The following is a 13,136-nucleotide window of genomic DNA, read 5'->3' on the forward strand; positions in this document are numbered from 1 at the left end:
ATTGACTGGGATAAATATATTTCCCCTGAGCACCACTGAACACATGATATTGTGATGTTCAATAAATCTCCCAGAGCATTTTGGAAAACAGTGTATCTGTAAATATAAATATATACCACCATTTGATTTGCTATAAAATGAGATGTTCAGGAAATTGTTGCATTTTCAAGTGATTAAATCAATCAACAATATGATACAAGCCAAATATCTGCTATAGGCACTTTAGTTTGCTCCATTTGGTTGCAGAATCCCTTTCCCCCGTTCTCACTCACACACTGTACAGCTATCATCAAAGCTGATGCAGAGTTTCATTTTTTGTCTTCTGTAACTCTCTTGACTGAACTTCAGAATATAATCAACACTAGACTACAATGCTGTGATGTTATTGGCACACTGCCTGTTATGTTCAACAAATTTTATATCATGAAAAATCCCAGCTTTTAAGAAAGAAACTTGAGGCTTTTCTTCCTGCTGTTCAAGTTAATGCATTTAGCAGATGGCACTGTTAAAGACTCAATCTTTAATAAGATTAGACTGGATAATTGAATTTTAGAGAGAATTTTGCCTGATTATCACAGCCTTGTGATAACATTTCATTAAATGTTTCTAGAGACATCGTTTATACTATATATAAATCAATCTTTAACGTAATAACTGCACCCAGAATAAGGAAAGCTGACCCAACCAGAGCTTAGCTAGAAGGAATAATCAGGCCCAATAGAACTATACCAGTATAAAACTGGGGTAAATTTGAGTAGAAAAGGCCCCTGACTTCAAAAGGACAACCTAGATGAATGAGGATTACTTATACACATGTTCAAATAGTGTAATTTGTCCAAGCAATAAACACACACAGATGCTCTGCATCAATCTACTTTGTTAAAAAAATTGTTTAAATAGTTCTGGATGACAAATAAATTTGAAGACGCCACAATCTGCTTGAGGAAATGCCACTGGCAGAAAACAGGCTGAATAAGTTATTCGTGATAAACGATTTGCTCAGCTATAATAGCCAGCAAGTGACTCAACATATGCCATGGTGTGACGACAGAAACCATACAGTTTGAAAATGCATGAGTGCTACAAGGCTACGTCTACACTACACACCACTTTCAGCGGCATGTAGTGTACGTACCTGCATGGTCCCTCTAGCAGGGGTATAAATAGCAGTGTAGGCAGAGAGGCACAGCTTAGGAGATCAGAGTTCAGACATACCCGAAGGGTTCGGGTATTTATGTAAGTACATACCCTTCCTGCTCTCTACTCACTGAAGTTGTGCCTCCCGGTCAACGCAACAATTTTTAGCAGTGTAGTGTCCCATTGCCTCCCTGCTGCTGGACCCTTTCCCCACTTCAGGGAAAGACTCTCTCAGCAGGGGAAGGCTCCAGCAGCTGGGAGGTTGCGGGGAAAGGTTTCGCCAGCTCCCTTCTGCTGGAGACCTTCCCCACCGCAAGGAAAGGCTCCGGCACAAGAGGGGCAGTGAGGAAACGTGCTACCAGCTGCTGCAGGCATCTCCCACTGCAAGGAAAGACTCCAGCAGCAGGGAGGCAGGGAGGTAAAGCTGCCAGCTCTCTGCTGCTCGAGCCCTTCCCTGCTTCAGGGAAAGAGTCTGGCAGTGGGGACTGGAGGGCTGGTAGGGGGTGGGCAGAGAGTGAGGAAAGATTCTGGTAGCTCCCAGTTGCTGGAGCCTTTCCCTTCTGCAGGGGAAAAACTTCTGGCAGGGAGGAGGCAGCTGGGAAAGGCTGAGCCATTTCCAGCTGCCTCCCCCCGCCAGAGTCTTTCTCACCCAGTGAAAGGCTCTGGCAGCAGGGAGCTGCTGAAGCTTTCCCCCACTATCTCCCCCCACCAGAACCTTTCACTGCCACCTGTAGCTACGCACCACAGTGTGGACACAGCCTGCTTTTCACTGCAACATGTAGCTACATGTACACTACACACCACCAAAAGCAGTCTGTAGTGCAGAGCTAGCCTTGTAGATGAACCAGCTGGATGTACAACACCACTACCTAGATAATCACTGATCCTGAGCACTCAACAGGGATCAACTTTGAACAGTTGACCAGAAGCAAAAGAAAACAAATTTATTTTCCATTAAACACATTTATGGATTTCTCTTGCATCTGTCAAAACTGAATTACTCTGTTTAAGAAAAAGAAATGAAATAAACCAGAGTTCAGAAAGCAGATCTAAGGTGGGATTCCCACCCCTGCTCCGTTGCTCCAGCCCCTTTACAGCACATAAAAGGGTTGGAGTGGAGTAAAGGGTAACAGGATGGCTTGCCCCATTAAGGACTAAAAACCTAATTAGGAAACAGGCACACCTGAGCAGAGATCAGGTGATTCCCCTAGAAGAGAAGTAGGAAGCTACAGGAAGGGAGGATCCTTAGGGAGAGCAACCAGAGGAAGCTGTGGCAGAGACTGCAGAAGAGCTCCTGTGAGCAGGAGACCCTTGACTATAGGTTAAGAGTTTGAGCCTCAAAGCCAGAGGGCTGAGGGCCAGGAAGAGCAGACTCCGTGGGTTAAGAATGAAAATACTGCAGCCAGGTGGGCCTAGGAGTGGCCTACCAAAGCAGCAAAGACCCCAGGCAGGAAGGCCTGGGAATGGGAAGAGAAACTTTTGTTTGTGTGGACTTTAATTTGGGACTTGGAGTTTTATTTAGAGTTTATATTATGCCAATATTTTAGGCCCTGGAAGAAGGGGCATTATTGGACGAAAAGCCGGGGTGGAATTTATTTGAGGAGCCCCAAAAGGGAAACTAGGGAGAGGAGTCACTTGCAGTGTTGCTTTGAGGCCACGAGGGGGAGCCTGGGAGGAGGCCACTCACATTCACAGGCCCCTGAAGGCCCATCCCTAGTCAAGGGATGATTCCCTTGATGCAGGTACTGTGGAAAACATATGTAGAGCTGCCTCCCAAGGATTGTCTCACAAACCCCTGTGTAGGGGGTGTACCACATGTGGGGCAGGGACCAGGAAGAGTATCTTGGGGCAGGGCCATTGCACAGAACACAGCAGAGATTGTTGGCAGTGCTGGACCCCCAGGACTACTTAACTTACCCCAGGGGGTCGCTCCAGCCCCAGGACTGACCGCATGCAAATATGGCTTAAAGCTATGTAGCTCCCCCTCCCCTATCAGTGAGTTGTGTGCTGCACCTCTTAGGAGGACAGCACAAAAATCTCACCCACAATTCCTTTAGGACTTTATTCCAAAGTAATTTAGTCATATTTGCACATAACCTTTTTTTTTTTTTAATAGACCTTTTTCACATCTTCTAGTCTTGTCCACCACACATCCCCTACCCTCTTTCCTGAGCTAGACTTGGTTAAGTCCAATATAACTGTATTGAATGGAAGTCAATGGAGCTACTACTCCTGATATATACCAGTGTAAATGAGGTTAGAATCTGTCTCTATAACTTCACCTACCAGAAAACAAGTAGTTGAAAAGAATGGGCAAGAGAGACGACTATAAAAGCAGCAGCCCATCTAATTTCTCCCCATTCTGCTTTTTTTATCTGGAAACATGGAGGTCAGGCCTCTAGTGCCAAGTCTATTCTTTCTCTTTTTTGCTTTCCAGCTTGGCCATCCAGAAGATATAAGAACACAAGACGTAAAGATGATAAATTAGTTTGCGAGACAGAGACAGTATGAAGTTATTAGTTATCAGGACTGGTTACTGGCAGCTATGGAATGAATTACTCATAAAGGGCACTTTCCTTCCACTTGCTTATCAGGATCTGGACCCCAGTTCCATCAAGACACAGCATGAAGACTTGGAGAATGGAAGAAGAAAAAAAGAGTGGAGAATAGTTGGTCTACTGGAGGGCACTGAAAGGTCTTCACCAGTCTGTTTTCTTCCAATACTGGATCCCGCCTCATACATCAAATCTCTCAGTCAAACAAGGCCCAAGACTCTCTGATTTCTCATCTGGCAGAATGGGAGAGCCTCTCCCTGAATAATCATATGGAGAAGCAGAAATAGCTCGCATCATGACCCGTCTCTTTTGACAGTTAAACAATCTCCCTCTTTCACAACATTTCAGCTGAAGGTCCTGGCATAGGTGTGAATAGTGTCTGGTGTGCTCAGGCATGAAAGAAAGGGGAATTCAGTTCTACAAATGATAAACTGCCAAATTCATGGGAGCATGCAATAGAATTCATGCTTATTTGCTTCCTCTGAAGTGTTCTGGTTTCACTTCTGAATCCAGCCACAGAGAAGAGGCTGTGTTACTTAGTAGATAGACCACAAGACTGGGACTCAGGAGACCTGGATTCTATTCCTGGCTCTGTCACTGGCCTGCTGAGTGATCTTGGGCAAGTCACTTTCCCCTCTGCCTCAGTTTCCCCATCTATAAAATGCAGCTAATGAAACTGACCTCCTTTGTACTACACCTCTACCCTGATATAACGCTGTCCTTGGGAGCCAAAAAATCTTACCGCGTTATAGGTGAAACCGTGTTATATTGAACTTGCTTTGATCCCCGGAGCGCTGCTTTACCGCGTTATATCCGAATTCGTGTTATATCGGGTGGCGTTATATCAGGGTAGAGGTGCATTAAGAACAAATAGAATCTGTCTGAAGGACGTGGATCTATTTCAATCTACTTGAAGCATTCTTTCCCTCTATTTTGCTTTCTCTTGCCAGCCTTCCAAACTAAGATTTAGGTTCTGCCTAATTCTTGTGCGGATGTGCAGCAAAGAGCCCTCCCCAATTCTGCACTGACCATGTAAGGGCTGGCTAAAATTGCTGTCCTCTCATCAGTGGAGCACGGGGACTGCTTCCTAGTTATTCTGTTGGGGCTGGGAGCAATGGGCAGTAGATGGCTCTGCCCTGTGTTACTTGGGTGGGATGCTGCACCTGTAAAGAGATGTAACAGTTTGAACACTCCCCTCTGCACCAGAGAGCTCTACGAGGTGTTCTGCCATGGGATATCAACAGTGCTTCCCTTGAAGTACAGTTCCTCACCAGGGCTGTGCCTACAAGGCACAATCTAGCCTTGCATGACCAAGCGTCCCTTTTGATAAAGGAGTAATTCTAGGCTCATGTCATCTGAAGTTATTCTAAGATAAAAAGCCAAACTGCTGTGAAATGATAGTAGTTATGAGATTATTCCATATTTCTCTGCACAAGCAGCATTATTTTGATAGCATCGCTTCCTTGGATGTGGGGTCCAAGGGCCGTGTTTAATAATAAAAACCTTGTTGAAAGGTTAGACACGTTCCGGTATTTTAACAAAGTTGAAAATGGTGCTCTGTTAACTTTAACAGTGACAGCGCCTATATCAGGCTGGCTGAAGACAGATGGCCATTATGTTGAGCAGATTGCTAACGAGCAGGGAAAGTCATCCTATCTGTTGTGCTGACAGCGTTGGAGGAAAATAGACAAATTGGATTAGTTGCTGTTCAGTAGTCTTCTGTTTTGTTAGGAAAAGTGCATCTTTAATATCTACACATTGTATTTGTACCAATTAAGGTGTTTTTAAGAGTACTTCTAATCTTTGCTCTCTGCAAAGAAGATTCAACCCTTTTGATATTAAATAGGGAACTTTCAAGCATTACGGTTGAGATTTTCAAAGCAGTGCAGGGGATTTATCCATAATTATTCACCACTAATTGGCAGAAGCCTTTCTGGAACATGTGCTTTAGCCAAACACAAATTATGCTCTAGTCAAACAAGTTATTAGGCTCAATACAGAGGTAAATAGGTGAAATTTGGAAGCATCATTCTGTGTGTCTAGTTCCAGGATAGAAAGATCTGAAAGCCTCATGCCTCCCTATTGAGTGCTTTAATTATAAAATACAAGGTTACCTCTGACATTCTGCACACATGAATAAAGATCTATTCTACCAGGGCTGTACCTACCTCATGAGCTAAGAAGGCTGACCTATTGGCCAGTGACAATTATATAGGCACACGCATGGTTGTTCCACATATTAGTCTCTATAAATTAGATTGACTAGTCTCTTGCAGCTTATGGCAACAAATACTTCCCCTGTCCAACTTGACATTTTCAGAGTAACGTTGTAATATTATTTAACAGTTTCGGTCTTTCTGGATTTAGGAGTGGATGAACTGCTTCTTTGATTGACAGTTCTTTTTGCCCTGTAATTTTCTGGGAGGTGGATTTTGCAACATTGTCAGTCTAGGTAACTGTAGGATTGAGGGAGAGGTTGCCTATGGTAAACACAGTTACTAGTAAGTCTTTTTCTCAAACAACTCACCCATGTAACAAAACAAAAACCAAATTATCACATGCTAAACACATCCTACAATAGAATTCTTCAGGTAGGAGCGCAAAACCCAAAAGTGAAAGTCGGGGAAAAGCTAAAGAAAAGTCTCAAATGAACTGAAGATCCAAGTGTGGTACCCAAACTTCCCCCATTCAGCTTTAAAGATGCCCTGTGAAGGATATTTATTTTTAATTGGGTCTATACCCTCCTTCCTTATATTATTTAAAGGAGAAGATCTGAAAGTGTCCCCCCCCCACTTAGAAATGCCAGGAATGTAAAATCTTGTTTTCCCTGGTTTTACTGGAGGGCATCTTAGCTGTTTCAGAGCATGTTCATGGTGCTGAAACTTTAATAATGCCCCAAAAGCCCATTAGTTATTGAAACTGAATAAGAGTTAAGAACCCCAAAACACAAAAATTCAAAACAAAAATTGACACAGGACTACAAAGCCCTTCCCCTCAATTGCTCAGCTTTCTCTCCCTTGAGTCTTTTAACGTTATCATTATCCAGCTTTTCAAGCAGCATTTTCTAGCGCACACAAGACCTGAATTTCTAGCATAAAAAAATCCCCCTTTTAAAAACAAACAAAAATCTCATATCTTTCAGGCCTTCTTTACCTAGAATAAATAAGCCAAAAAGGTCTCACAAACCCTCTTTTTTTTTCTTTGCAAGTCACCTTTAATTATCAAAATCATGCAGCTAATAACACAAACTTTCAGGTCACTAACGTTGCTAGCTATAATAATATAAGTTAAGGAAGACAAGCTAAGAAAAATAACTTTATAAAGAGTCAGTGAAACCTAAAGCATTAGCAAGTATTAGTGCGGTAGGTCAACAGTATACAACATCAAGGCTATACATTCCATGACACTGGGTACATTGCAAACGTTCAGAGATTTCTCAATCTTGACTCAGAGAAATAGTATGGTCTTGTATGTACTGATCCTCGAAGAAGGAGTGAATGGCATCAGATTAAAAGGATATTGTACATTTAGGCAGCATATGGTCCTGGAATGCTGCTCCAAGCTGGAAGGACTCCACTAAAAAAAAAGCATGCAGTAGTGGCGTAATCTTGATAAATACCATTGGATGTCTGAAAACTATTCATTGTTAATAAAAATTCAAAACAAAATTAAAAAGGAAGAATCTGTATAACAAAGTGCGAATAAGGTCATGGAAAGACCTAAATCAAATCTGTGACTCAAAGAATGGAATCTTTTTGTATTCTCTCTGCTTTTTGTAATGAGGTCAAAAGCAATTAGGAACCTATATATGTAGTTCAGCAGCTATTTGGAAAGCAAAGCTTTAAGAAAAACAACTAGCAACAAACACAACCAAGTCAGTCTCTTCCCTTATAACATGACATGGTTTTAATTAAGGAAGAATGTCAGCATGGAGCAGACCTATAAGCTCAGTAGGAATGAGTGCATTCAAATGTTGAGTGGGGAATAAGGGTTAAGCTTTTTGCTGTAAACTTCACATGTTTTATGTTAATGTAACTGTTTAAGCCCTTGCATTTCTGATGATGTCTCTTGACAGGAAAAGGAGTATTTGTTTTGTCTGACTTTACGTTCTCAGGAAAGCATTGCTAGAACTACACAAAAAAATGTGTCTATTCTTTATTGTGACCTCTGCCTTCCACAAGGAACAGTTTAGATGCATTTTCCAGAGAATGAAGGTATGAAATTCCCTCTCTTATGGAAAAATCTTACCTGGGTAATCATTCTTGTCTATGTCTGAGTCTCCTCTTAGAGTAAAGCCAAATCCCGCAGGCATGGACTGTGAGGCCCAGGCTCCATTAAGAACCTGCGAAGGGTTAGCATTTAACCCACTCCTGTGTCCATTGTAAATGAGCACTTTGCCTCTTCTGTCTTCTCCTGCGAATGGTGCACCGATTGCAATGTCTGCAATAGAGTAAAAAGAGTTGACAATGTTAAAACAAAGACAGAATTAACTCTGACAGGGAAAGTAGAGGGGCCTGTGTTGTGTGTTAACAAGAGCTGGGGCTTAATCAGTTTTCCTTTATTGCATAGATTCTATTTCAAGACAAATACATAAAAATGTTTAATAGTGCTTTAGTGTTTCAAACTTTCATGCCTATAGCTGTAATGAATTTATTTTCATATGAAAGGGCCTTCACATTGCAATAGATAGGCAACACACGTCTATTATTAATTGCACATTTTCCTTTGTCATGTTTTTACAGTAATCAACAAGATTTAACAAACTGAGACTGAAATAATGGCTAATGTTACATTCATCTGTTTAAACTAAACATACACTGTGTGATGCTCCCTGTTTTCTCCATCACCTAATTAATTAACAGCAGCTCTTTAAGAAGCTCTGCTTTGTGGTTTGTCCTTTTTCCAGCTGAAAACAAAAATTCATTGACGGCAAAAAAATACATTGTTGAACAGCCAACTTTACAGGATGCAGAAGGGAAAACAGGAATGAAGTGGAGTAACAGCATAAGATCAGTTTGGTTTGTATGTAAAACACCTTACCATGAAATGGGAAACATCCCCCCCTTTGTTTTCATGACAAATAAAAATAAATAAATAGTTTAAAAAAAGCTTTTGGGGAGTATTTTGGAGAAGAGATAAATACAGAATTATAGACAGCCCCACAGGGAATGCAAAGCTGTAATTCACTCAAGGGACTCTCTGGATGTCATAAACCAGGAGAATAAGCTGGAGCAGTTCATGAAATTAGCAGATCCCTGAAAGAGAATTTATTGTATTAACTGGTGTAGGGCCATATGCTATTTAGAATTTATACTCGTTATGGATAACAAACCCTCCCTTGCTACTTTTCAGGTACAAAAATCAGCCATGATGACTAAGTAGACTGTGTGAGTTTATCTGCTAAAAGACAATGACCAAGATTTTCAAAATGACAAGAGATGTTGGGTGCTTAGCTTAAATTTCTTTGAGAGGGCTGAGCACCTGTCTACTGACAATCAGGCCCCTTTAAAATGTCTCGAGCTAGAACCCCAAATCACTAACCACTTTAAAAGCCTTGGCCAATGGATGGAGAAAATAATGTCCGATGGACAGGATGAAAGACTTGAGGACAGATTTTTAAAGGTATTTAGGCACCTAAAAATGCAGCTAGGCACTTAGTGGAATTTGCAAATGCCCTAAGGTGCCCAGTTTCCACAAATTAATGGGAGTTAGGCACCTAGGCACTTTTGACAAGAGATCCTCACAACTGCTTCAGCTGGGACTGTGAGCAAGATACTCTACCTCTTTGAACCTCAATCAGCTCGTGTACACAACTGGGGAAGAAGCAGAACACCTCCTTTTAAACTGATGCTGTATCGAATCAAATACATATATAAAAACATCATATTACATTTTAATCCATATTATTATGAGCTGAGTTAAAACCTCTTTAAGCGTGATGTGTGAATGAGTTCTCCATTTAAGCCAGTTGTAAGAGACAGTTAAGGAGAAATACCCAAAACAAAGCCTAATAGTGTCTATCCAGAAACTAGCACTAGGTGGGCAGAGGGCTTGACTGGATGGGTGTGTGGGGTGGAGGGAATTGACAGAAAAGAAGGGTTTGCCTACACTTAAAACATTAAAGCAGCAAAGCTGCGGCACTGCAGCTTCGTGGCTGCAGCGCTTCAGTGCAGACCAGGGATCGGCAACCTGTGGCCCGCCAGGTCTGGCGGGCCGGGCCGGGCCGGTTTGTTTACCTGCCGCATCCACAACTTCGGCTGATCGCAGCTCCCACTGGCCGCGGTTTGCCGCTCCAGGCCAATGGCGGTGGCGGGAAGTGGCGGCCAGCACATCCCTCGACCCCCGCCGCCTCCATTGGCCTGGAGCGGTGAACCGCCGCCAGTGGGAGCCGTGATCGGCCGAACCTGCGGACGCGGCAGGTAAACAAACTGGCCCGGCCCCCCAGGGTGCTTACCCTGGCGGGCCGCGTGCCAAAGGTTGCCGATCCCTGGTGTAGACACTACCTAGGCCGACGAGAGGGGTTCTTCCATCCGTGTGGGTAATCCACCTCTCCAAGAAGCAGTTGCTAGATTGATGGAAGAATTCTTCTGTCGACCTAGCACTGTCTATATGGGGACTTAGGTCAGCTTAACAGCGCCACTCAGGGATGTGGATTTTTCATGGCCCTTACTGACATAGTGAAATCGTCCTAATTACCTAGGGAGACCAGGCCTAAAAACAGACTGAGTCAGAGAGATAGACTGAAGGAGCAGCTGAAAGCATGTGGCTGACCCTGGAAGAAACCTGGGGAGAGGTTTTTGGGTCAGGGGTGCTGGCGGAAAAGACTGCTCTTGAAGCTGTGAGCAAAAGAAGCTATTTCCTGATATTTGATTCCCTCTGCATTCAGATACACAGGACTTTGTACATTCTTTGTAAATAAACAAAACTGCTTCAAAGAAATACCTATCACCATTTTCTGCTCCCAACTGGAACACCCACAGGGATCCAAACTTTGACTAGCCGTTCGGGTCAAAAAGGGGCAGTTCTGCTCTGAACAGTGGGATCTAGTTTCCAAGGAGAGAGATTGTGAGCTGGTATTCCTATTGAATCAAGTCGGAACAAATAATGGAAGTGCTTGCAGAAATCAAAAGTGGCCAGTAGGATTTAAAACAAGAACTAAAACAAAAGCTGGAGGTTTTGCAGGAAGAGCTCAGAGATGATTGCAGACTGAGATGAGATCTCTATTGGAGCAGCAGCAACTACCAAGTGCCTGGACAGAATGGGGAAACCCGCACAGGCTTGAAAGGTAAAAGAGATTGATGAGGTGATCAGCAACCTGACTGCCATTTGTGATATGTTTTGGGGATAACCCAGACCAATAAGAGGTTCTGTCACCACCTGCCCTGTAACCAGAGGTGCTCATATGCTATGCAGCTTTGGTTCAGACCCAACACAGTAGCATGCCCACAAGCACAAGGTCTCACCCTGGCTTCCACCAGCCGAGTTACTCCGTGCAAGGTGACCCCAACAGCCCTTCCAGTCTCAAGTCTCCCCAAGTCCATCCACCCGAGTTCTTAACTACCAGACTCTCGGCCTTTTTCTCTCTAGCTTGTCATCCCCGAAGGTGTGAAATGAGCCCCCCAGGCACTAGCTTCCTTTGGGGGACACACTCCACATAGATTGCACAACAGAGATGGGTTTAGGGTAAAAATAAACAAAACGTTTATTTAATAGAAAAATCGCAGCTTCAAATATGAAATTGTAAGGGGAAACAAACACATACAAGCTACACAGAAAATAAACAAAGATGCAACTTTCAAATTAGATCACAGTCCCTTTTCTATTGCCTTAGAACGATTTCTCATCATGCCCCCTGTCAGGGGATTCAGCGTTTCACAGACAGCTCCTGCTAAGTGACTGTCCCTCAGTTTCAGTTTCTGAAAACCTTTCACTTCAAACCACTTCCATTTTTTCAGGGTTTTTTTCCTTCTGTCACTACAAAGATTCAAAGTGGGGATATCCTGTTGTCTTAATGTCTTCCCATTAACTTTAATGGCCCATTGTTGCCTTTTCCTGGGTTTACAATGGATTATTACTTGTTCCTGGTTTTGTGCCCCTCGCTCCTGCAAGGTGTATTTGACATTGTAGTACAGTTATGAGCAGAGTTCTCTCTTTATCTTTATAACCACAGCCTGCAAACATATCTCATAATGACTATCAAGTTACAAGCTTTCATTAAAGACTTTACTGAACATATTTCTGTACACAGTAACATTGGATACAATCAGTTGATTCAATTGATTATTCTTTGAGGTTCAGATCCCCCTGTTCTCTCCTTGGGTTGTCTGGACCCTGATTGTCACACCATTAGCCATGGGTTTTTCCACAATATAGCAGAGAGCAAGCAAGCTTTAGCTAATCTGGAATTTGCCAACCCAGATGAGCTGCAGCAAGGATTTATTGAACTAAAAATTCAGCTCCAGAAGGAAATCGAAGGGTCACTGACCACAGTGGAAGGCTGTTGAGACACTGAGCCAGCCAAAGGACTTGGGTAAGACCAGATATTTACAACCGTTTTCTATCCTGTTCATAACTAGAGAGAGGTCGGGACCAGTGATGCAAAACCCCACTATCTTTGTGGGCAAAACTCCCTGGGAGGTTTATTTGTGTCAATTCAATATTCTAGCTCAGATGAATGGCTGGGAAGAGGGACAAAAAGGGGGTTTATTAGCAGCCAGCTTGGGTGGCCCAGCTCTGATGGTGCTGCAGAACTTATCCCCAGAAGAGACTGAGGTATCCAAACCTGATTCAAGACCTTGAGATGTGGTTTAGAGCTAGACATCAATCTGAGCTGACCAGGGCACAGCTAAGGGGGGGAGGGATAGCTCAGTGGTTTGAGCATTGGCCTGCTAAACCCAGGGTTGTGAGTTCAATCCTTGAGGGGGCCACTTAGGGATCTGGGGCAAAATCAGTACTTGGTTCTGCTAGTAAAGGCAGTGGGCTGGATTTGATGATCTTTCAAGGTCCTTTCTAGGAGATAGGATATCTCCATTAATTTAATTTAAAAAAATTAATTTTAATTTAAGGGCTAGAAGGAGCAGGAAAGAAGAAACACCACCTGAACTGGCAGGGGACCTGTAAAGACTCATGTTCCTGGTATATCCAGATACAACCGAGACCTTCCAGAATAGATAGTCTATAAATTGGTCCATTGCCAAACAGCTGGACATACACTTGCAGATCAAGATCAGTGAAAGGAGGCCAAAGATGCTCTGAGAGGCTGTGGGATTTGCTACAGAACTTGAATCTTTTCTTGCAGCAGTTCAGGAAGCAACTGCGATTCAGGATGATGGAAGCTGATCACCATAATCCCTGTAAATACAGCTCTGTGTCCAATATGTATGCTAGGAGGGAATCTAATCTGGTTCATGACCACATTGAATGACTGGAACAAATGACACATGT

General features: G+C 43.1%; 1 protein-coding gene across 1 annotated transcript in view; it reads right to left on the reverse strand.

Annotated features, from left to right (window-relative positions):
- ITGA8 (integrin subunit alpha 8) overlaps positions 1-13,136 on the reverse strand; it is a 181,501-nt gene that overhangs the window by 107,963 nt on the left and 60,402 nt on the right. The window contains exon 13 of the mRNA XM_065398815.1: positions 7,941-8,132. Coding sequence (XP_065254887.1) covers positions 7,941-8,132 — 192 coding nt within the window. The remainder of the gene's footprint in view (positions 1-7,940; positions 8,133-13,136) is intronic.

Source organism: Emys orbicularis, chromosome 2, assembly GCF_028017835.1.
Source record: "Emys orbicularis isolate rEmyOrb1 chromosome 2, rEmyOrb1.hap1, whole genome shotgun sequence".
NCBI classification, from domain to species: domain Eukaryota; kingdom Metazoa; phylum Chordata; order Testudines; family Emydidae; genus Emys; species Emys orbicularis.